The following is a 26,794-nucleotide window of genomic DNA, read 5'->3' as shown; positions in this document are numbered from 1 at the left end:
AAATATGATAAACCCTTGATCATTAATGTATAAACTTATACTTTATAAGTCCTGAAACTATTTAATAATTTAATTGTATGGTATTCTATTAATGGCCACGTTTTTACTTGTACCAATGGGTGAAAAAGTTTTGAAAAAGCTTCCTATTTTTTGTTTTTCATTCTTTCAGAGACATCCCCAGAATCCCAGATAGTACACATGCACAACTGGAATCTAGTAAGTTTCATTTTTAAAAATGAGAATATAATGGATTTCATAATAAATCAATTCAATAATTTTTTCTATTTTTATAATTGTACAGTGTGATAACCTAATACAAATCAATATAATTGCAAATATATAAATATTGTGGCATGGTGGAGAATAAGAAAAATTTGTTTTTTTATGATTAATTTTTACCTTTAAAATATATTGTTGTTCACTTGTTTTAGTCATGTCTCACTCTTTGTGACCCCATTTGTGATTTTCCTGGCAAAGATACTGGAATAATTTGACATTTCCTTCTCCAGCTCATTTTACAGATAAAGAAACTGAGGCAAAGTTAAATGATTTGCTCGGGGTCACACAGCTAAGTAAGTTTTTGAGGCTGCATTTAATCTCAGGTTTTCCTGACTCCAGGCTCAGGGGTCTGTATACTTTGACACCCAGCTGCCCTTCAAAATATTAGGTTTCTACTCTTCAAATTTAAGTACTTAAGCAATGAAACTTGCAGTGCAAATATTTTGCAAGTAGTCAGTGCCTGATTAGATTGCAGTTTGGTGATGATGTCTGAAGAAGAAATACTCAATACTTAGAAAAATTTCTTAAAGCAAAATAATAATTTAATCAATACTTCTTTTCACTAGACCTGTGATATTCATCAATGTGAAGAAATCAGTGTTCAAACTTCCCCTACTAATGTAGACTGGTAACTAGGAAAAAACACACCTATTGAGTTAGAAGATGTGGGTTCAAATCTTGCCTCTGATGCTTATTACCTATGTAATCTTTGGCAAGTCATTTAAACTCTCTGACTTCTGTTTACTCATCCAAAAAATGAGGAGTCTGGATTAGATGGCCTCTGAGGTTCCTTCTAGTTTTAGATCTGTAATTCTAAGTCTCTCAACTTGTTTGCGTATTAGACAGTAGCTTAGGGCACTGTGTGGTTAAGTGAACTGCCAAGTGAATTGAATTAACACTGATTTGTTATGGTAGAAATGTTCTCATGTGTTCATGTTCTATTTGACACAACATGATAAGGTCTCAGCAAATGTTTTCTAATTGAATGCTCCTGGGACAGTGGAAAGGAATCCCTAAACCTCTAAGGCAGTGGAGCTACAAAGCAGTCTAAGTGGAATTGTCAGTTCTGAGATTCCCATGATAACAGTGAACTTTGAAAATGTCACAACTTTTAAAACACTGTAACTTAAGCATTTTGTATTAAATTTATAAAAGTTACATTGTTAAATAAAATGAAAAACTGCTATTTCTGCTCTAAATGCAAAATTATCATTTCAGGTTCTAGTTCATTTGAATCTCAAAAAATGGATCGCCCTTCCATTTCTGTTACATCTCCCATGAGTCCTGGAATGTTGAGGGATGTTCCACAATTCTTGTCTGGACAACTTTCAGTATGTAGTCAATGAAATATTTTTTTCTTTCTTTTCGTAATACTAATACTCTTAAATATGATACTAGTTTATAGCATAACAAGTTCTGGTTAAAATACAATTTTTCATGAATACAACCTCAGATTTTCATTTAAAGGGCATTACATTTCTCCTTACCCCCATTTCTTGGTTCAAATGATAAAGTATCTTCATTTAACCTAGATTCTCTGGAATTTAGAGTGCTAACTTCTCTTTTTCTGTATTTAAGCTTTTTATCTCCTACTGTCATAACATTCAGGGTCATGGTCTTTTGTTCTCTATTCCATGGTAACCAAATCTCATCTTCAGACATACAAAGGAGGTAAAATGTTATATTATATAAAGGCCCTGTTTAAACTAAAGGAATGTTATGTGCTTTCTTCCTTTTTTATTTCTAAAAAAACATTGTATGAATTTTTAGGTATCTATACCTAGAACCGTATTTTTAAAGGAATTTTAGACTATTTCCCCAACTAAAGAAGCATAGTGATGAGTGGGGAAAATTTTTACTACATGACTGATTCCATGATGTATGTTCATGATATTACATATTTCTAATATATCATAGGATATCTTGGAATTCTAAAAAATAGAAAATTCAGATATGCAATTCTATCTTCAAATTAGAAAACTCTGAAACCATAATCCCATATACTTCAGTTACTTACATCAATATTTTTTATATTATTTCAAGATAATTATTTTTTTTTAGAAATGTAGAGTTTAAAGATACCAGTAATGACTTTTGACTGCTTTGAACTATCAGTGATTAAAATTCAACTTAAATTCTCGAAATTCAGAGATTAAATGGTATAATGTTTTGGGTAAAGTATCCATGTAAGATTTTAAGAGAAACAGTGCTATTTTTTTCATATTTATGAAAGGGCTAATGAAGTAGAAGTTAGTCTTATTTTCAAAATAGCACTCATGGATTATATAACATGAATAAAATTTAATAAATGTTTGGGGTCCCTGGCCTTTTCTCTAGAAGTTTAGTTAATTTGTGAGGAAACATATATTTATACATATACATATATATATATATATATATATATATATATATATATATAAGTATAGAGTATATGAACAGAATTATATAAAAATAATAATATATTATAGAAAATAATTTTGACAGGTTAATTTGTGGTCTATTATGTTGGCATCAGCTAAGATGATTACAATAAAATTGTTTTTAAAAGGAGATGGATTCTTGCTGATATTGATATGTTGTCCCCATTCTCTCTATAAGTAAAATGTCCTTTTTCAGGGATGGCTAGGTGGCGCAGTGAATAGAGCACCGGCCCTGGAGTCAGGAGGACCTGAGTTCAAATCCGGCCTCAGACACTTAACACAAAAACTAGCCATATAACCTTGGGCAAGTCACTTAACTACAACTGCCCTCCAAAAAGCAAAAAAAAAAAGAAAGTCCTTTTTCTTTTTCATAGTGATGATGCATATTCAATTTTTCTTTATAAAATATATCTAATTATTCCCAAATGTAATCTGATAAAACAGAAGCATTGATATAGTCACAAAAGCTAATTGGGGGTAGGGGAGAGAAGGAAAGAGAATAAACATTTATATTGTAGGTACTAAGGGCCAGGCACTGTGCTAAGTACTGTTTTAAAATGATCTCATTTGATCCTCACAAAAATGCCACAACATAGGTGTTACTATTATTCCAATGTTATAATTGGGGAAACTAAGGTAAACAGTGATTAAGTGACTTGGCCAGGTCACAAACTAGTAAGTATCTGAGGCTGGATTTGAACTCAGCTCTTACTGATTCTAAGCCTAAGCCTTTATCCATTGTGCCACCAACAACCTCATCTACAAGTGCATAAGTACAAGTGATTCTCCTGTCTTATAACCATATCCAATTCCCCATATTTAAAAATGTAACACTTTCAAATTCCTGATCTCTAAAAGAGATTGAATCAAGCCAATGAATAAACCATTCCCTATCCTTGGTAGAATATGAAGAAAATTACATTTTAATAATTTACTGGAATGTTCAGATCCCAGTGGTATAATTCAGGGAAATATTTCCCCCTTAATTCAAATTTCCTTGGAACATGACTATAAATCAAGAAAAGTAAGATTAGAAAACATATAAAGCTATATTTAACCTCTCTTAAATATATAGATTTCAGATTTATTTCCTCCAAGTTATCATAAAAGTTGGCTTAAAAGCTATGGGATCTTAGTCTGACAATGGTTATCATTATAAATGATAATATATGATAAATTATAATCTGAAAGCAGTACGTTCTGCATTCAGGTCTCTGTTAGTTATGCTAGTTGTCTTTTTTCTACTTACAAAAGTTTCTGAAATTAGTTTGAGTCTCCCTTTTGCATCCAAGAGGATACTAGCAATATGTTTATCTGAATAAAGAGGGATAACAACCTCTCTTGTCTTAACTCCAATTATTTTCTTTTCCAGGAAGTTTAGACCAATAACACTATCCTAATTATGTTCTAGCAATGCATAGGCTGAGAGAAGAGGAATTTCCTTTTTGTTTTGTTTTTCCTTTAAAAAAAATTCATTTTTAGTTTTCAACATTCACTTCCAAGATAGTATCCAATACGATATGGCTGTACACATACATTCCTATTAAATACATTTTCACATGAGTCATGTTGCATAGAAGAATTATAATCAGTGGGAGAGACTATGAGAAAGAAAAAATTAAACAAAACAAAAAGAGTCTGCTTTGCCCTACATTCCGACTCCATAGTTCTTTCTCTGGATGTAGATGACATTTACCATCATGAGCCCTTTAGAATTGTTTTAGGTCCTTTCATTGCTAAGAAGGGCTAAATCTATCAAAATCAGTCATGGCACACTGTGGTTATTTCTATGAACAATGTTCTCCTGGTTCTGCTCACTTAATTCAGCATCAGTTCATATATGTCTTTCCAGGTTTTTCTGAAGTCTGCCTGTTCATCATTTCTCAGAGCACAATAGTATTCCATTACATTCATATATCACAACTTGTTCAGCCATTCCTTAACTGATGGGTATTCCCTCAATTTCCAGTTCTTTGCCACCACAAAAAGAGCTGCTATAAATATTTTTATACTTGTGGGTCCTTTTCCCATTTTTATGATCTCTTTGGAATACAGCCCTAGAAGTAGTATTCCTGGGTCAAAGTGTAGGTACATTTTTATAGCCTTTTAAGATGGTTCCAAATTGCTCTCTGGAATGGCTGGATCAACTCACAGCTCCACCAACAATAAATCAGTGTTCCAACTTTCCTACATCCTCTCCAACATTTATCATTTTCCTGTTTTGTCATTAGCCAATCTAATAGGTATGATTTGGTACTTCAGAGTTGTTTTGATTTGTATCTCTCCAATCAATAGTGATTTAGAGCATATATGACTATAGATAGCTTTAATTTCTTCCTCTGAAAACTGCCTGTTAATATTCTTTGATCATTTATCAATTGGGGAATGACTTGTATTCGTGTAAATTTGACTCAATTCTATATATTTCAGAAATGAGGCCTTTATCAGAGACACTAGTTATAATCAATTCTTTCCCAGTTTTCTTCTTCCCTCCCAATCTGGGTTTCATTTGCTTTGTTTGTGCAAAAACTTGTCAATTTAATGTAATCAAAATTATCCATTTTGCTTTTCATAATGTTCTCTATGTCTTGTTTGGTCATAAATTCTTCTATTGTCCAAAAATGTGACAGATAAACTATTCATTGCTTCCCTAATTTGTTTATAGTATCACCCTTTATACCTACATTGTGTATCCATTTGGACTTTATTTTTGTATACAGTGTCAGACGTTGGTCTATGCCTAGTTTCTTTCATACTATTTTCCAGTCTTCCCAGCAATTTTTGTCAAATAGTGAGTTCTTATCCCAGAAACTGGAGTCTTTGGGTTTATGGAACAGTGTATTGCTATAATCAAACTACTGTGTCTTGTGTACCTAAACAATTCCACTGATCTATCCCTCTATGAGAAGAGGAATTTCTTAGACACATGTGAAATATGTAAATATAGTATGTCACCATTACAAAAGAAACTCCCTTTACTTCAAATCCTGCTCAGGCTATACCTTTTTTTTTTTCAGTGACATTTAACTAAAGACCATACCAAACTTGTAACGTTATAACTATACATTTAGACAGAGGTAATTCTTTCATCTTTTAACTTTATTATCCTAATACTAGTTTACACCAGGTTCACTGGTTGCTATTTATCTCCTAAAGGGGGAAAATTCCCAAAACAAAGAAAGAAACAAATGAACAAATCAGAATGTTTCCATCTTCAATTAGTAGTTAAGTCCCTTAAGAACCAGTGCATACCAGCTAAATTAAATGTTAATCCATTCACTTACAGAAATAATTTTTTTTGCTAATTTTTTTGTTTCCTTATTTGTGTTTCTTTTTGTTTCTGAATATAAGCTCTTTTCTCTGTAAAAAAAATGCCATTTTAGAACTTTAGACCATATAATTGGATGAGGTACTGTTAAGTTAGTTTTTAGATTGTGTTAAAATGAAATATAATCAGAAACTGATTTTATAGTAGATTAAGAAGACCAAAACTCTTATTTATTGAATACTTCATTTTATTTATACATCTGTGGCTAATTTATTATTATGATATTTTTGCCCATATATTTTGTTTTAGAAAATTTTCTGTCATTTCTCATTCTTTGTTTATGCTTATCTATTTGTATGTATCCTTTCAAAGGACATACCTGATTGGAGAATATGTGTCCTCACTCTTAAAATTCTCTTTTTTTAAACAAAAGTTGTCATTGAACTTTGAATCTATTTCATTCCTGGTTATTTCAACAGTGGTGCATGAAAGGAATGTCCTGGATATAATATTGCAGTGAGCAGTAGGAAATTACTTTAAAAAGTGGGAAAATAACAGAAGCATATAAACTCAAATTCTACATTTGTAGCAATCAGAAGATCATGCCCATTATGCCTAAAATGGATCAACTTATGTAACTGACAATAGGTCGCTTAGCACCTCACTTTTCCATTATTAAAATACTACATCATATAATGTATATATGTGTGTGTGTATATATAAAACTAACACTTTTAGTGATCAGTTTCAAATAAATGCATGTTTCACAACATATTAGTGGGTAGACTTCAGAAAGCTATATGAGCTAATGAAGAGTTGATATTATTTTTACATTTTGAAACTAGTAGGAGAGACTGGAGTATTTAATTAGAAAGTAGTTTCTTTTTAAAGTATTAAGAGATTTTACTTGCATAGTCTCCCCATCTCTAATATTCTTTGTCATTTTTGTTGTAAACTGAGAGAGTTAGAGGAGAAGGGAAGAGAACATCTTCTCCCCTGATATTTAATTATTACCTACATCTTGTGTAAATTGTTTAGCCTCCCTGGTCCTCCTTAGTTTCTTTTCTGTAAAATGAGGTGTGGGATTAGATGACCTCTGAGGTCTCAACTCTAGATCTTTGTATAAGAGGGGAACATTATTTCAATTTATCTCTTAGATTCTGTCACTTCCTCAGTAAGCTTTATTAAAATTTGGGGTTTATCTCCAGTTACTAAATAATTGTGATTTAGTGAGAGTAACACAGAGATTAACACAGTTAATTGGATTCTAAAACTCTTAACATTTCTCAATTCTTTTACTACTCCATACTTAAAATGGAATACTGCTTACTCAGAGGGAGACTACACATATAAAAGGGAAAGGGAGAGGGAGAAGGAAGGGGGTGGAAAAGAGAGAGAGAGAGAGAGAGAGAGAGAGAGAGAGAGAGAGAGAGAGAGAGAGAGAGAGAGAGGTGTGATTTTTTTTGGTCAAAACTATTTACATTTAAGAATTCCTTTCTTTTCACATTTCTAATTTTATTTTTCATTTTTAAACACCTTTGATTTAAGGGGAAAAGAACCACTCAATTACTTTTTCCCAGTACACTGCTCCTCTCTGCCCTCAGTTTGAAGGTGCTGATAGTACCCTAACTTTGTATATGGGGAAAATGGGAAAGAGACATGAAATGAGCTGAAAGTTCTATCAGGAGCTACTAAGCAAAAATAATAGACTGAGTGCTCATTAATTCTCCTTCAGCCCTACTCAGCATAAATAAGTGGTTTATTTATTTTAACCAGGAAAAATCATATATATTCTAGTTAGATTATGTCTACTATTACTTGTTTCAAAGTAGATAGATAACAAAAGAAGTGGAAATTATATGGATAAAACATTTTTTATTCATAATTAGAATATAGTTGAACAAACATAAGGGTAGGAGTTAGGACACCTGAATTTGCTATTTCTGTCTATGCCACCAATTTGATGCATAACTACTGGCAAGTCAAATAATTTCTATGGGTCTTAGATTTTTTTTTTGTGTGTAAAACAGGGGTATTGCTTAATATTCACATTTTTCTGGGACTGTTATAACACTCAAAAGAAATGATAGATTTGAAAAAAATTTGTTATATGATAAGCACTCAAAATTCTCATCTAGATCTAGAGTGATAGCAGTCATTTCCTTTTAGATTATTAGTGGTAAAGTAAAAATGTTTTAGATAATTTTCAGATTGCCAACTGGTGGAGATAAGAATAATTTAATAAAACTCACTGATAAAATTGAATTATAGACATACTTTTATCTTTGGGCCTTTGATAATTTTGATACTTAATTTTTAGGTATGACTCATTCTGAAAACAATGGCTATCATGGATTGCTTTTACTAATATATCTACCACCCACTTTTCATCCAGTTTTTCTTCAGTTTTGCCTATGGTTCTCCAGTTTTGTCAATGATTTCTTCTATTTAGTTCGTCTAAAGGTTAAATTTTGAATTTCTTTATATTTGATTTCTAAGGCTCAACTTTTATGATGCATTTGAAACTTTATATGCAGAAAGTAAACACCTGAATATTACTTCTCATTCACTCTTATTTCATGTTAACGGTACTGAATATTATTTTAAAATCTATTTCAAGTAAATTACATTTTTTATATACTAGCATTTTTGGCAAATTTAATTTATACATTCTATTAGAATATTTAAGTATAAATATATATTATGGGAATGAAAATTATTTTTAAGATTATAGTTGTGTGTGTTGGTTTTTACTTTTGGTCTTTTAGTTCCAGCGTGTTGTCCTTTTTGGTTTTGTTTTATTGCTTTTTTCTTTAATTTTGCTTACCAGAGCCAAAGCCTTAGTAGAAGAACAACGCCTTTTGTTCCTAGGGTTCAGGTAAAGGCCTTGTCTGCCTGACAGAAACTAAAGTTGTGCTTAAAAGTTTATTTATTTGTTAATTTTTGGAAAATGCATTGTAGGAAAATGTCATTGTTTTGGTATGTTGCTTTAACCCATATCATCTACTGAGCAGCTTGTAAAGTTCTGCATGGGGGTTGAAATGTTGAATTTAATTTAAAGAGACAACTGGCTTTAAGTTTTGTTATTGATTTTATGATGTATTCTTTATTTAAACTTGGGTTCTAGAGGGTTATCAACTAAAGATTCCACACACATATGTACACACATTAATACAATAAAAGAAATAAGCTAATTTTGTGCTGTTGATCTTTAACCTTATTACCCTAAGGTTGCTGTCTCTTTAAATCATTCATTAGTATTTATATTAGTACTATATCCTTTTTTGCATTTTCCAATTAATAGCTCCTCGAGTAGAAGATTGGCAAATAAATTTGTACCTTTGAAGAAATATATGAATTTTTCTTATTACATACGGGGCATGCATTAAATGTTCAAATAATAAAAATATAATATAATTTTAAAGTATATTTTTGTTATCTGTCATTGGTAATTTACTTATTTTTTGGGTAACATTTGGGTACACGTTATTTGCCTCTTTTCATTAGGAAACAGTTAAATAGTAGATTAACTCAAATGTAGGTTTTACTAATATGTCAGTGTTTATCTTGCTTTGCTGCATGTTTTTTTTTGTTCTGAATACTACTTTTATTAAAATATTTTTACTTTTTAAATAATTCCTTATTTGTATTAAACTACATGAATTTACTCCTGTTGTGCAGGCCCTACCTAAAACATTTTAAAATGTTATTGTGATTAAGCTAAGATGATGATTCTATATACATTTTAAAAAATTCTTATTAAAAATATCAATATTCTTGGTTGAAAAACCAAGAACAAATAAATTTGTCAAGCATTCAAACTCATTCAGATAACATATTGATTTATTTTTTTAATCAACAAACTAATACATTATATAGAAGCACAGACTCAAAATTTAAGTATAAGCTAAAATAATCTAAACAATAAAAATATATCATCTTGCTAATGCAAGCTGGATAGCTATTAAAACTTCAATGCGAATATTTCATTATGCAATTAGAATAAAACAGAATCACAATTTTAGAAAATTGTGACATTAAGATAATTACATTATTTGTGAAATAAAAATATAGTTTCATATTTAAGTTGATTTTTTAAAATAATTCCTTTCATGAATTGAATTAATTAAATGTCAAAGTACCATTAAATGAATTTAAAGGTCAAACACACAATTTCTGTTTTAATAAAATTCTAATGATATGGACAGTTATCATTTCATATATGAAAATATGCAGGAAAGTGATATGTAGTTAAACATGGATACAAATGCTATTTTTATTCACATAAAATATATTTTATAATGTTGAAGTTTTTAAAAAAAATGAAAATAACTGAAACATTTTAAAATTCCTAGCTGCTAAGGATTTTAAAGGAGGCAAAAGTAATATGTTTACAGTAATTCAAGCACTAGAGTCTCAGCTCGCAAAAAGTCTTAAAGCGATTTAATTGGCTTTTGATAATGGGGTTTATTCAGTTTAAGGTTTTATTTCTTCAGCTTGGAAATTCAGGTTAATTTCAAATGTCTATCTCTAATTTTTGCAGTATTAATGTACTAAATACACTTAACACAGTAGTCAGAGAGACCAAAAGAAAGGGCTTTAATAATATCTGAAAATCACCGGAGATGGGAAAAGCCTTGTTATCATATCACATCATTAAACTGGATTTGCAAACATAAGACAGGAATAATAATTTTATATGGATAGAAGGATGAAAGCCTATATTATTTCTTTCCTCTCATGAAGAAACAGAAGCATCTTTATGGATGTTTTTCCTATGTATTTGCTTCTGAATATTAATCTATACATATATCTATATATTTTTGATGTATCATCATAAGGCATAAAATTACTTTTAAATTTAACATTCTATCATAAAATTTTCTCAGACTTGGATCAGCATTGTTACTACTACCGCATAAGGACCTAATGCATGATAACATTTAGAATCCAGTAACTTTTTATACATTTAAGGTTGGTTCTTCTCCTAGTTTCAAAAGCAAAGTTAATCCCATGAGGAGTGGAAGTAAAAAATAAGTATGGGAAGAGGGTCCCTTATTTATACTAGGCAAGCACTATTTCCTATTAATAATTACAATAGTCTGCTCTAATTTTCTAGGTCTTTTGGAGCCATATGTAGAGCCAAACTTTGGCTAGAGTGAAGAGATGCCAATGAATGACATATGGCATTTCTTCTTGCTCCCCAAGGTCACTGACCTTCTCCCCCAGTTTTGGTTCACTCTGAGTTTCTGAGGCAGGGACAAAATTAGATAACAGTTTTGAGTTAAAACCTAGATTTGATTCTTGTTACCATATCTCATGGACTAGCGACTTCTTAAACTTTTTCCATTTGCAGCCCCAAGGGCTGGATTAGATTCAAACAGCTGAAGGCTAGTTTATAACTGTCAATACAAATGGATTCAGCATTAGGTAATAAATTGCCAGTTCCTGAGATTATATCAAGATTCCTCATCTGAAATTAAAGAAATATATTCCTGTAGCATTCTAACTCAGTGACAAATGTATTTTCCAAAAAACAAGGCTTTTCAACTAAAATGAAATTTATGTCCTGAAGAACTATATTATAATTTTAGGGTCTGATAGATTAAAAGCGTTCATTGCATGAGACTGCTACTTAGCCTCCCTTTAAATCTTGGAATTGACTTCTATGTAATAACCCTAAATACTTCTAAAAATTCCTTTTGAACTATGTGAACAGGTTACCAATATAAAGTGCTGAAACACCTTTTTTTTTTTTTGGCTACTTCTGAGCTATGAAACGTGGCATAATTTAGATAAATTTTACCCTTGGTCATGGTATAATAATTTTTTAAAGTTATACAAAAAATGTTTAAACAGAATTCTAAGTATATTCTAAATGTATTCTACAAACAAAATTCTAAGTAATCTGCATAGATTTCGAAATAAATTATTCTATTTGATAAATCCAAATTGACAATTTTAGTACATTGAAGTTATTATAGCATATCCTTTCATTTTTTCCAACATAATTTGCTACATAATGCAATTTGAATTCTGTGCTAATCAAAAGATAAGAGGGTAAAGGGGGAAATATAAACTTAGTGGGTAGAGTTATAAACATTATGCCATCTTATTAGAAGATAAGAGGGTAAAGGGGGAAATATAAACTTAGTGGGTAGAGTTATAAACATTATGCCATCTTATTAGAAATAAGAACGAATTAATGTTTTATTTTTTTCCTTTTCAGATAAAACTATGGTATGACAAAGTTGGTCATCAATTGATAGTTACAATTTTGGGAGCAAAGGATCTCCCTTCCAGGGAAGATGGGAGACCACGGAATCCTTATGTTAAAATATACTTTCTTCCAGACAGAAGGTAGGGACAAGCGAAAAAATAAATTATTTCTGAAAACAAGTGCAAAAATATTAAAGTAAAAATGGGTTTGAAAATCAAAAAAGTTTATTTTTCTCAATATCAGTCATGTCCACATTTCCATATGAAAGTGATTAAGTCACAATTGTTATATGAAAATATGTATTTTAATGACATTTAACTGTTTAGAAACTGCTGTTATTAAGTATTCATTAGATATATTCAATATTTCAATAGATCTGTGGCTACATTTTATATGTGTACTCCCTCTTCTAATGTTAACTGCAACACATCGATGCATTCTCAAACTATATGATTCTTGGCCAGGAATTACATAGGGCATAAAGGAGCTATCCAAAATACAAGAGAGCTTCCTGTACTTATTGGTAGCCCAGTGGTTATATATATATATTTAAATTGTTGTAAAGGCTGTCTTTTTTGTTTGTTAAGATACATGAATAGTCTGTTTCAGTGTAGAACATTTAAAAAATATGGGACAGTCAAAAATTGTACATAATTTATATTATGTATATACATAATTTATATCTTGTATATGTATATGATTTCTATTGAATTATATATAATTTAATCATCATTATGAAATGCGATTTTATCATCATGAACTCTCTCCACAAACACAGTCTGTCACCCCTCTATAACTTTGTGGACTATATAAAGACTGAGGCTCTGATAGGTTAGTCACATGGTTGGTACATATGAGAAATGGGACTTGAATCATGGTCTGACTCCCAGGTTGTTTAGTATTTTATCCACTAAAGCATACTTCCCTCTTAGGCAATACATACATACATACAAAACATACACATACACACACACTGCATATATGTGTGTATATATACATACACTAACATATATGTGTGTGTATATGTAGAAATAAATCAAGGAATAATAATTGACTACTCTGTTCAAAGCACTTTGTACCAGGCACTGAGGATACAAAAGACAAAAACAGTTTTTACCCTTAAGAACTTTGAGTGTATTAGGAGAGATAACATACACACACAATACATATATGAACATAATTTCTATGTATAGAAGAAGCACTGGCAGCTGTGGGGACCATAAATGGCCTCACATAGTAAACCAAACACAGAATTATAATTCAGTAGGGAAATATAAAGGTTTTTAGTAAACACTCTCTACTCTTTCCCACATGACCTCATTTGATTCTCAACTTGCTCTTATGTGAATGAATGAATAAAAAACCATTTATTATATTATTCTTATGGCTCAATTAATAAGCATTACCCCATACCAGGTGATCTTAACCACAGTTCCATAAGCTTGTTTAAAAAATTAATAATTGTATTCAGTATAATTGTTTTTCCTTATAATCCTATATATTTTATTTTATACTTTTAAGAATGTTCATCTGAGGTGAGGTCCATAGGTTTCATAAGACTGTCAATAAGATTCATGCCAAAAATGATTTAGAACCCCTATATTATACCATCAGGTTACTAAAGAAAATGTTAGCACTTGTCCTAGGACCAACTTCTTCAGTATGCTACTAATTCTGTATTCTCCAGAGTTAATATTAACTCCACATTAAAAAAAAAAGCTTAAGTGCTAATTGCAAAAATTTTGCAGCTAGTTCATGATTACCTTTATAAATGTCATTGGGAAAAATTTTAAACCTTAATTTAAAAGGCGAAAGTGGAATTGACTTCCTTGTGTCAAAAAGAACTAGGTTCAAGTCCTGCCTCTGACAAATACTATGTGATTCAGATGTCACAGATATGTACCAATAAAGATCCTTTTTTCCCCCTGTTGATTACACATATTTCATGCTTAAACTTTAAAATTTTCTATAGCCCATGGAATGTATTAATATTTCATCTATTGGAAAAGACTATTATCCTTAGGGCTTTTAGTAGCAAAGTATCTCAGGTGATTGAGAGAATAATGAAATGATACTGAACTGGTTATTACCATGGTTTCAATAAAGTATATCCTTCCTTTTTGTCTTGTATTCCAGGCCAGATACACATTGGTCTAGGTTGGAATTTGATGAGATTGAATCAACAAGGCATAGCAAAAACAAACAAACTCACAAAAACCAAAACCAAAACCCAACTCTCTTCTCTTAGACAAGTATAATTGTAGTCACTTAATAAAATATAATGCATTAATAAGTGCAAGTTTATAGTCTCTCCCCCTCCCATTCCCCCAAAAGACAAGCAATCCATGTTAGTAAGGAATCTGGCAAATGAGAAGAATGATAACTTTTCTCAGCACTAGCCTATTTGAATTTATCCTATCACCCAAAGTCCAGTAGTAACATATTAAACCATTCAAAGTGGATAGGTTTCTAGTGCCTAATTTATGCCTTGAACATGTTACAGATCTTTGAACATTGATACCTTAGTATGGTACTACTTATATCCTTAGGTTTCTATTATATTACTAAGGGCTGCACCTTCATCTTATATTTTTAACAGTGCCATGTGGTCAAGTTATCCACTTAGGACTCCAGGCCTGGGGAGAATGTGGCCATCTCACCTAGCTTATAATGTCACAGAGTGTCTACTAAATATGACATGGATAATTTGTAAAATAAGGACTGTTGGTATAGTGGAAAGAGTAATAAATTCAGTTTTAGAAGACCTAGGTTTAAGTATGTCAAGTTCCATGCCTCTTAGTAACCATGGAAAGTCCCTTCAATTTCTTCATCTGCATAGTAGTAATGATAACACTTGTATGACCTATCTCTCAGGACTGTTGTAAAACAAATGTTTGTAAAGCATTATATAATTTTAAGCTATTGTGATTGTGATTATTATTGATGTACAAATGACAAAAATAATCTAATTATTGTCTAATCTGAAGAAATATTTAGTAAAAGCTTTGCTTGGGGCCCCCCCCCTCTGTCACAGAACTGGGCTGTATGAGTCATTCATTTGACATAGTATGTATGACATGTCTCATTCTAATGCAGCGTAATGTGAATCCACCATGGCAGTGGTTAATATATTATGTCTTGACTTTGTATCTCAAGAAAGGCCACTGAAGATTCATAAGCTGGGAGTGGCATGGTCAGACCTTTAAGAAGCTAGTACAATAGCTGATGTGAAAGGAAATGAGTATCTGAAATGGTTGCCAGGGAAACAAGGGAAAAGATTCAAGAGATGGAAATAGAATAACCAAGACCAGGCAACTACTAATGTGCTAGGCACTGAAATAAATACTTTCAAAAATATCTCATTTGATCTTCCCAACAACTTTTGGAGGTAGATGCTATTATTAACCCCATTTTACATACAGTTGAGAAAATTGAGTCACTGATAGGTTAACCGACTTAGCCAGGGCACATAGCTACAAACTCTAATCTTCCTGACTGCAGGTCCAGTGTTCTATTTTAACTATTTCCAATGCTAAAATTTGGAAACACTAAATTTCATTTTATAGTTACTCCATTTATACACTTATGTGCACTGCGGGGGGGCTCTCTTATGTGACTACAGCACTTCTCCCTCTCCTGGACTCCAGGGTAATCATTCTGAAATGGTTTGATAGGCTGATGCACTGGCCTATCAGGAAGAGTCCCGCTCCTTCCCCGCCAAAATACTTAGTGACTTTTTTTCAAAATGGATCTTTCTATTTCCCCCCCCTCCCCCCCACCAAGGGTCTTACCTTATTCAACTCCAAATTATGGGGAAGAGGGGAATGGGTAGTATGCCCCTTCCCCCGCCATGCCAAGCTTAAACTCCTTCTGAGCATGTGCAGACAGTGGGGGGAGGCGGGGAATCAAGGGAACTCTCAGAATTTGCCCTTGGGGGAGGGACTTAACTCCTTGTGGTCCTAGGAGCCTTTGAGCCTTTGACCTTTTTTTTTTTTTTACGGGAATTTAACCCTCCCAAGCCTGTCTCCTCAGACCTTGAGTTTATGCACTTTGTCCTCAGCCCTTTCCTCTCAGACCTTCCCCCTCACAGTAGCCCTTAGCCCCTTAGACTCAGTCATTCCAGGAGCTTCAAGGTCAAACGCGTTCCTTCTCTTCACAACTGGCCCTCAGCCCTCCTTACCATCAGGGTCTGTGCAAAACAGGCTCTTCTGATCTCACCCTCAAACTCTTGCTCGGCCCTAGCCCGCCCCAGCCCTCTAGCTCAGACTTCACTTAGACTAAACCCTCCCCTCCCCTCCCCCAACGCTGGGAGTCCTCCCGGTCAGCTCAGGCCAGTCCTGAATTGTTCTTTCTCGATCCTTGCCCTCAAGTCCTTTTCTTCCCCAGGCTCAGAATCCTACCAAGGGCCTGGTCGGTGCCATCAGCCTCCCCAGACTTCGTTATCAGATTCCTGTTTCCCTTCAGACCTTACCCTCAAGCTCCTCCCACACCTCAGGCCCTCCCCCTCCCCCCGCCCCCCAAACCATCTTGCCCAGGCCGACTTCTTGGTCCATTCTCTCACCTCAGAACAGGGTTTTCATCTCAGAGGGGTCATTCTTGAGCCCTTCCCTCCCACATTCTACCCTACACCTTCCCACCTCCCACCAAACCCTTGGTTTGCAGGCTTGTCCTTGTCTTGTGGCTACAATGCGCCCAAAGAAATCTTTGCCGCTGAGGCCTTTTCCCGCGAGCAGGCCTTCGGCCATCCCTCTCGGACCAGGCTCAGACCTCGCCTTCCAACCTCGGCCTTAGTTTTCAGGCTCCTGCTTGGCCCTCACTCGTCAGGCAGGCTGGAATGTGCACTGGGTCTTTCCAGCAGCTTCTGGGGCTCCCTGTTCTTCCCCATAAGGTCACATGCTCAGACTCCACCCACAGTCTCTGAAACTCGAACTTGAAGGGCGCTTTTTCCTGGTGCTCCATGTCCCTGTCCCTCTCCACCCCCATTCCTAAAGTTAGTCCTTTCCAGGGCACTGCCCTCAGTCTCCATTTCCACTCCGACCAGGGCTAGACAAGCATTACAATGTCAGCTGAAGATGAGGGAGCAGACTGGTGGTCTGGGCACAGAGGCAGCCTTGGAGAAAGTGGCATGAATGGAGTGATAGGGCCTGAAGGCATTAAGAGACAGTGATGAGAAGCTATAACAACAGCTAAAATTTATGTAGTATTGCTAACAGCTTTACAAGTATTATCTCATTTGATCCTCACAACAACCCTGGGAGGTAAGTAGTATTATCACTCCTGTTTTACAGATAAGGAAACTGAGGCAAACAAAGGTTAAGTGACTTATCCAGGGTCATGGAGACATAGTGCTCAGGTCTTTTTGACTCCAGGTACAGCACTTTGTCTACTGCACCACCTAGCTGTCCCAGATCCGTACAGACCTCCTCCTATTCAAGCTCATGGGTCATGAAGGGTGAGGAGTGGGAAAGGGGCATGGACACATGCCTTTTAGGTTTCTGGGGATTTAATTGTTTGCAAGAAGAAGGGAAGGAGTCAGTGGTGAGGAAGAGATTGAAGATAAGAAAGAAAAGGGGTGACTACCAGAATAGATGGTGCAGGAATACATTGTTCCTTGAAGCTGGAGACAAAGTGGAAGGTGGGTGATGCTGCTGAGAATTTTTCAGTAAGAGATGAAGAAACTTATTTGATGGCCTTGCTTTCAGTGAAGCAGAAGAGTCATTTGTTGTAAAGGAAAAGGGCAGTAGACTTGGGAGGCTTAAGAAGAGAGGAAAAAGTATGGAACAATCACTCTGAAGGATGAGACATAGAATTAGAGTGTAAAATCATGGAAAAAGAACTAGTTCTAAAATCAGAGGAATCATGGCTGGTGAATCATGACTTACTAACTGTGTGACTTTGTGAATTAATTGTATTTGTTTGTACCTTAATAGCCTTAAGAGTAAAATGAAAGAGTTATATCATCTCTAAAGGCTTTCCAGCTCTAGCATCCTATAGTCTTATGATGGTTGAGAAGCAGGGAAGGCCTACCTGAGGATTTATCCTGTACGTTTATAGTGGGTGAGACATTGACCTTTCATTATTCTTACAGGAGGTCTTTCCTACCCTGGCTGCATTTGGCTAGTTTTGATGCCATGGTCTGCCATTCCAGTATCAGTCAACATCCTCAGTTTTCTCATTCCTTATCCCACTAGCACCTTTTACCATTTCTAACCTTCTAATAATTTGTAACTCTGGAGAACCTTCACTGTTGCAGTTATTTGCCTTTGCTCCCACTCTTTCTATATTTTTATATATATAGTTTTGTGTGTGTGTGTGTGTGTGTGTGTGTGTATGTGTTGTCTCCCCTATTAGAATGGGAGTTCTTTAAGGGCAGGGATTGTGTTAACCTTCCTTTGTAGCCTTTAGCTCTTAGCTGACACAAAGTAAGTGCTTAATAAATGCTTGCTGGCTGACTGATTAGTGTGGTGACCCTTTCACTAGAGATAAGAGAATTAATCCTACTGGTAGTTCCAAATATAATTTGTAATACAGCTTTATGCTACACAAAGCTTCTTTTTCAGCTATACTATTTTCCTTTATAGAGACTTTGAGGCCTCCATAGTACTCATTATTTTAGGTGAAATAGCCTAATAAAATTCAAATTAAGTGGCATTTCAAATAATTTAAAAATAAAGTTCTTCTTTCATTCAAATTTTCAGAGAGCATAAAATATATTTGATGAAACAGTCTAGGACATTAATACAAGTTTTACTATGACAAATCAAAAACAAAAATTATATTCAGAATTTCAAATTCTACTTAAGATTCATTAAAAATGTTAAGAATTCTTTTAATATTGGTTCAGTTGTGCTCAATTTACAGCCAATCATAAATTTTACATTAGATATGTAGCACGATTTAATCATTTGTAAAAGCTAACACCTTTTTGATCATCCTTTTTAGTGATAAAAATAAAAGAAGAACCAAAACAGTAAAGAAAACATTGGAACCTAAGTGGAATCAAACATTCATTTACTCTCCAGTTCATCGGAGAGAATTTCGAGAACGGATGTTGGAGATTACTCTTTGGGATCAAGCTCGAGTTAGAGAGGAAGAAAGTGAATTTTTAGGAGAGGTATGTGGGATTATTTAAAAACTTAAACTGTTAATAATTTGTTGAATAGTATTAATTATAAAGAAGCCAATAAATGAATTTTAAAACTTTTAAAAATAACTGAACAAAAGTATACTAGGTTTATAATAAAAAAAGGGCTACTAGGATCGCCCCCCCTACTTTTTGTACTTTGTTATCAAAGCCATTAAAATATCAGAGTTAAATACTATATTTTTTATTTGCTTCCTAAATTGGTATAAAAATTAAAGTGCTGATGTTGGTTTGGATTTAAATCCCATTTTATGTCATCTTATTTCATTTTTGTACATTTTATTTTTTACTGAGTTAACATCACTTTTACCCCATGGAGCCTTTTGCATACTATGATTTTTCAGTCACTTAAAAGGATACTTGAAATTAAACAAATGACCAAACAAAACCCTAATGATATAGAATCACTGAGATGTATGTAACAGCAGAGATTTCAAAGTATACTAATGGCAAAGTGATTACTTGGAATAAGGTGGGAAATCAGTTATCACCTTAAGGTAATTAGTTGAACAATATTTAGGGGGAAGTAAAAATCTTTGGAAAATAAAAATGGTAGTATTGTGTATTGGCTTCTCTCTTTGTGTATCCCACCCAACTCAATTAAATTAAATAAACACTTATTAAGCACTTGCTGCAAACAAGATGCTGTGCTAAGAACTAAGGTTACAAAGACAAAGTCAAAACAGTCCCTATTTTTGAGTTGCTTATAGTTAGATGAGAGAGTATCTGTAAAGCAAAAAAGTATATGCAAATTAACACAAAACATTTCTGGAGAGAAGGAATAACTAGGGGAATCAAGAGATGCCTCCAGTTGGTGATTCCTAAGCTATGTTCTGAAAGAAGCTATGGTTTCTTTGGAGCATAGGTCAGCAGGGATTGATGGCAGGGGATGGGGTAAGAGGGACACAAGTAAAAAGGTCAAAGATGAGAGATGTTTCGCATTCTTTAATACTCTAAGGGCCACAGTAGTCATATTTGTCTCTGCTACATAGATGTTATAGTGTTAGATGAGTCTGAAAGCAATACTATGCACATCAAAAGAGCATCTTGATGTTTTCACATCAGTTAATTGATTTAATTAAGTAGAATTAGATTAATTAACTAGAATTAATTTTAGTGGATTCTATGATGCTTTTTATCATAGTTCTGTTATCTAGGTAGGACCATTTTTGGTGCTTCAGATATCACACAGAAACTCTTAATCCTTTTCCATATCCCAAGCAGCATCAGAGAGGAGTCAACTGATGTAACCATAAAGCAGAATCATACTATTAGTAGGCATTTGTTTAGGGTGTGGTAGATTAAATTGTGTTTTCTTGTGAGTTGAGGAAGTCATAGAGTTGGTTAATAAATAACATTTATTATTTTCTTCTGTCATATCTCAAATTTAGTGTAAATTTCTAATGATCTATCCCTGAAAATCTCTATTTAGTATTTTTTCCATTTTAAGAATTTAGACAGCTTATTATACAAAAGCAAAATGTTTCTTAATAAAAGTTTACATGTGTAGGTTTTTGGTCATCTATTATATTGCAAACCATGTAGAATAGAGATTAGGTCTTATTTATTTTTGCATTTCCCTCAATGCCTTGAATGTAGTATACCCTCAATAAATGTTCACTGAATGAATGAATAACTGATTTTTTTCTGGCTCTTAAAAGAAGCATTTTGTTTATTCCCAGTGTTTCCCTAGGTCTAGACACTAGTTTCTAGATAGATATTACAGAGTTGAGAGAGTACCTTTGATGACTCCCACACTCTAGGCATCATTTCATGTCACTTTTCAGACCTTTCTAGGTGCCTCAAAAAGGAAAAGAAGGAACTTCCATCGAATAATTAAAAACAGAGTAATGAACAGTAATCATCAAATGTTTCATTCCGCCTGACTTTCATTGGAAGGCAAAGAAATTTATTTCTCTTTTTTTTCCATTTCTATTTTGTTTATTTATCATTTCTTTATATAAACCTTCATTCGTTATAATTGTTGCTTGCAATTGGCTGCAAAATTCTCACACCATTAGTTAAAAGCTAAGGTCCTGTAAATCTTTTCAGTAAGCTAAACAAAAACTGAAAACTGAAAGTCTTAGTTACTTAGAGCTGATAAAGATGTTTCAGATTTCTCTCCAATTTAATTGTCAACATATATTAAAAAATTCTCTTTAAAAATTTTATCTTCCAATTACTATAGTACTTTAAAAATTATTCCAAATGGTGTTTGACTATGTAAGAGAATGTGTTTACCATTTCTACTTGCTTTTGTAACAACCACTGTGTCTGTTATTTCTGTAGATTCTAATTGAATTAGAAACAGCATTGTTAGATGATGAGCCTCATTGGTATAAACTTCAGACCCATGATGTCTCTTCATTGCCACTTCCCCACCCATCTCCATATTTGCCACGACGACAGCCACATGGGGAGAGCCCAACAAGAAGGTTGCAAAGTAGGTTTCAGTACTTATCTGGTATATCTTGCTTGAATATTTCTGACTGTTGACTTTTATAAAGTTGTAAGATGCCAAATATTTTGTCCTTATTTTATAGATTTCTAATGTTGTCTTCATGGCTACTAAAGATTATTTTGAATTGTATGAAAATATAAAATTACATTTTATGTGTAAAATTCATACTATGCTTTTGGTGGTTGTTGAATTTTTTTAAATCTATGGCTCTAAATGAAGTGCATTTGATATATTTTTAACTTTATCATTTACAGTGTTAAGTACAGTAATTAAACTATACAGTAATATTTTGCTTGCAAAAACTAATTATCCAATAGGCATTTGCTAGTTTCCTTAGTTTTGGGTTTCTCTTATAGAAATATTTATTACTTTTGCTTTGTTTCCTGGATATAACTCTTGAACAGTGACTGTAGTTATCCTGGTATTTTTCATATATTATTTCCAGTTCAGAGAAAGATGTTTTATCCATAATAAACAGTTCTACCGCTTTAAGCCATAAATTTCTTCTGAAGGCATTTAGAAACAGGCATCTCTCTTAACTTTGAAGTAACAAGACTTTTCTTAATGAGGCTGTTGTTACCATAGAGTAGGCTGATTATTTCAGACTGGGTCTAATTGAGGGCTGCTCCATCCTAGTGGAGTTGTTATAGTGTGCACTCAACTACAGGGGTTCAGAGACTTGATTTTGAAATTTCTAGAGAATTTAACCCAAAGTCATAATAGACTGATTTATTTACAAATGATAATGGCCATTTATTATTTTTACAGTGGGAGGTATAGGGGGCAAAGTAACGATTACTTTTAATTTCCAGGAGATACTTCCCTCTAAGTGGTAAGATAAAATGAGGAAAATAAATTATGATTTAAAACAATGCTTGATGAAAATGGAATAAAAGTAGATGAAACTTATGGCCTACAAAATTAATCCTTTGCCATTAATAGAATATTCCTTTCAGAATATTCACATCCACCAAACTCAGTATCTCTGTCTGTTTCTTTCACAGTGCTGAATGAACACTGACAATTTCTTACTTCCCAGATTGTCTCTTTCTAGACTCTTCAAAGACAATTCAGCCTCCTGTTTACATTTTTCACTACAACATGCCCTTATGATATGTTTACAATTTTTGAAATTACCATTTATTTTATTTTAATTATTTTTTTTGGTGGTAGCTTCATGGCACCTTAATTTCATCAGCAAACTATTTCCAAATCATATTGTTCAATAGGTCTTCATTTTGGGACTTCAAATTTGAATAATCATGCTTCTGAACCTGTATTTTGGAGCCATAGTTTGACCCTTGAATCCTATATTCACTTACTATAGCTGTCTCTAGGACAGAAATTTAAACCATATGTGTAATTGTTAAAAGTACTTACACAGCATCTCAGAAATTTATAAGCTAGTCAGTTATTGTGGGTATAGGCAAACAATAAGGGCTTAGATATAGGTATTAGAGCTAATAAGTTAGAAAAGTCAATTCTGGTTATTAATACAATACTCATTACTGGCAGGAAGACCACTTCTTAAGGGCCGTACTCAGTGTAGGAGGCAATCACATATGCATGTATCCTACAGATTATTAAGTAACATCCTTTAAAATTTATTGATATGAAATAAGAACTTGGTTGAATATATAAAAGGAAAAAAAGTAGTCATAAGTGGGTACCCAATAAGTACTTATTATAGAAAATTAGTCTATGTTATATAGTTCTATTAACCTGAGATTAAATTATCTAAAGATTTAACTCTATTTTCCTATAGAGAAGGCTTAAACTCTGGCTTTAGAGATTATATGAACCTGGGTATTAAGATGAGTAAATGAGATTAATGAAAATTACCTTTGTCAGGCCTCATTTCTATATTTAAATTTTTAAACAAGAGTTCGAATTGATTTTTACGAATATACTGTGTAAATATTTTAAAATTCATTTTTCAAAAGTTTCATTGGTCTTATAATTAACTTCAGTATAAAATCTTCTTCTTTGTGAGCTGGGAAGCCATCTTGCTAACATTTATAATCTTTTGAATGGGTTGTCCAAAAAGGCATTAATAAAAGTAAGAATGTGCAATAGGCAGTTGCCTTTTCCAAGCAACAAAGAAAGGAACGATTTATATAATAACATAATTATGTTGATAAACATGTACTCTAAATATCAGAGCATAAAGAATTTGGTTGTAAACAAGTTATAATTGTAATGAATATGGAAGTTTTCTACATTCTATTTTTGTATTTTTTCAAGATATGAATGTTCACTGACAACAGAAGGTATCATAATTGTAATGCTGATAATAAATGTGAGAAAGATCTCTGGAAATTTTCTGGGAGAGTTGGCTGATAACATTTAAAAAAAATACATCACCAAGACTGGAATTTTGCTTTGAAATTATGAAAATTTCTCATTCGTTTCAAATGTTGAAGTTTCTTCAGCATATTATCCAGTTTTCTAATTCATTAATAAGGATATTCATGAAATTGAATTCACTAAACATTTATTAAGTATGTTATATCTGCAAGATACTGTTAAACATACCAGCACCTTGAAAATATGGAGTTAGTGTTGAGAAATTTCTTGTGCTTTTTAACTTTCAAAATGTAAGTATTTATAAAAGTTTAACATTTTAGCAAAACATCTACTTTTTATAATAAAAGATAATTACTTTGTACACTTTAAAATTTTTCCTTTACTTTCTAGTCTTGAAATAATATTTTTCATTCATATCCTAATTCCTTTCTTTGTATCAAACTAACTGTTCTAATCTTTGACTTTTCACATCTTTGTATATTACTCAGTATTAGTTGGAAGTATTAGCAACTTTAGGACTTCTTCACTTCTTCCACTATTTATAACACCTTCCAACTTCATAGTCATTAAATCTTCAAAGGAAAGTGAGCAAGAACAATATCAAATTGGGAACAGAGAAATGATCTGTTGGTTCAGTACTGTGGGTAGACAGATGAAAACATAAGAAGTTTTAGGCTTTCTTAAATGAAAGAACTTTTCTTACCTTTCCTTTTTAATGGTGTTGATCTAAGATAGAGGTGGCAGATACATAGCTGCAATACTCCCATGTGGGTCTGAACTAAATTAAAATGTAATTTGGAAATATTTAAAAAATAAAAATGCAGAGACACAGATGCAGGCCAGAAGAGGCCTGATCAACTCAAAGGGCAAGTCGTCCCACCAACCACAAGGGCCACTACCAGGCCTATCACCAAAGGGCTGGGACTGGAAAGAGCAAAATAAGAAGCAAATACAGGGGCCCCTGTCCTGGACAGGAAACACTCCTGGGGCTACCACTTCATAGCCCAGAAATTTAAAAAAAAAAAAGCCCCTTTCAAGACCTCCAAAGTCCAGGATAACAGAGTGAACCTCACCTGCTCCAAACCCCCCAATCTGACCCTGAAAACATAATAACTCTTGCCACAGGTCAAAACCCTCTACAATAAAGGCTTGAGATCCCTAGAGGAAGGGCGTGGCTAGGGCCCTGCCTCAAAATGGGTAGAAAGCAGACTACAAAGACAAAGATTCTGGAATCCTACTATCCTCAGAGGGAGGAACCAAACTCAGAGGGAGAAAATGTGGACTCCACACCCACAGCTGAAACATCAACAGGAATGGGTCCCAAGCACAGAAGGCTCTCATAGTTGAGATCAAAAGGAACTTTGAAAACCAAATGAGAGAGATAGAAGAAAAAATGAATAATTCTCTCAAAACCAAAATAGTAGAATTAGAAAAACATTATCATGAAGAAAATATCTCTCTAAGAAGAAAAGTGTTTGATATGGAAAAGGAGCTCCAAAAATTAACCAAGGAACATGATTTTCTAAAAACTAGAATCAACCAAATTGAAACAAATAACTCTATGAGGAACCAAGAATTAGTCAAACAAAACAAGAAGAATGAAAAATTAGAAAAAGAGGTAAAATATCTCAAAGAAAAAATAACCGACCTGGAAAACAGATCCTGGAGAGAGAATCTAAGAATCATAGGTCTACCAGAAAATCATGATGAAAAAAGGAGCCTGGACAACATTCTCCAAGAGCTCATTAAGGAAAACTTCCCTGAGATACTAGAACCTGAGGGTAAAATAGAAATCAGGAGAATCCACTGGACACCTGCTGAAAGAGATCCCAAACTGAAAAGTCCTCACAATGTTGTGGCCAAACTCCGGAACTACCAGATAAAAGAGAAAATACCTCAAGCGGCCAGAAAGAAACAATTCAAATATCAAGGGTCCACAGTGAGGATCACACAGGATTTGGCAGCCTCTACACTGAAAGATTGGAGGCAGTGGAATACAATTTTCTGGAAGGCAAAAGAGCTTGCGTTACAACCAAGGATCACATACCCAGCAAGACTGAGCATATTCTTCCAGGCAAAGAGATGGTCATTCAACAATATAACAGAGTTCCAGACCTTCTTGATAAAAAAGCCAGAACTCAATGGAAAATTCAACCTCCAATTATGAGATGCAACAGTGACGTAGAAAGGTAAACAAGGAATACACACACATACCCTGCTATTTGATAAGAGCAAACTGGTTATAGACAAGTAGAGGGTATGAGTATAAAATACACAAAATGACGATTAAAATAAATATTAATAAGTACTACAAAGAGACTGCAATGGAAGAAAGGGAATGAATGAAGTGGAAAAGGGTAAATTATGCCAAACAAAGAGGCATAAAAACTGTATAGCAGAGGAAAAGAAGGAAGGGAGATGGGAATCGTATGAGTTATTCCCTCCTTGCACCCTCATTGTTTCTGGTGCAAGGAGGGAATAACAACCAGTTAAGCATAGGACTCTACGGAGAAGAAAAGCAAAAAAGTATCATTTTAGAGGGAAAGAGGGGAGGAAGAGGAGCTTCGCATGAGATTTGTACCTGTTACTCTTGGTGGGAAGAAGAAATAACATACTTTATTAAGTATAAAAATATCCTACAGGCAGTAGGAGGGGAAAAGAGCTACTAAGGGGGGGGGGTTAGTCGGGAGGGAAG

The 26,794-nt window shown here is 33.5% G+C and overlaps 1 protein-coding gene across 2 annotated transcripts in view; it reads left to right on the top strand.

Annotated features, from left to right (window-relative positions):
• The window catches only part of RIMS2 (regulating synaptic membrane exocytosis 2), a 574,369-nt gene that overhangs the window by 145,154 nt on the left and 402,421 nt on the right, over nucleotides 1-26,794 (top strand). For both annotated transcript variants that reach the window (XM_069081283.1, XM_069081282.1), the window contains exons 7-11: nucleotides 170-216; nucleotides 1,498-1,610; nucleotides 12,197-12,327; nucleotides 19,130-19,301; nucleotides 21,621-21,774. In XM_069081283.1, the coding sequence (XP_068937384.1) occupies nucleotides 170-216; nucleotides 1,498-1,610; nucleotides 12,197-12,327; nucleotides 19,130-19,301; nucleotides 21,621-21,774 (617 nt within the window). The remainder of the gene's footprint in view (nucleotides 1-169; nucleotides 217-1,497; nucleotides 1,611-12,196; nucleotides 12,328-19,129; nucleotides 19,302-21,620; nucleotides 21,775-26,794) is intronic.

This window comes from Petaurus breviceps, unplaced genomic scaffold (assembly GCF_028583685.1).
Source record: "Petaurus breviceps papuanus isolate PSGF00001 unplaced genomic scaffold, PetGlider_PUasm1.0 98, whole genome shotgun sequence".
Lineage (NCBI taxonomy): Eukaryota > Metazoa > Chordata > Mammalia > Diprotodontia > Petauridae > Petaurus > Petaurus breviceps.
The sequence above is the reverse complement of the archived record's forward strand: the minus strand, read 5'-3'. Positions and strand labels throughout refer to the sequence as shown.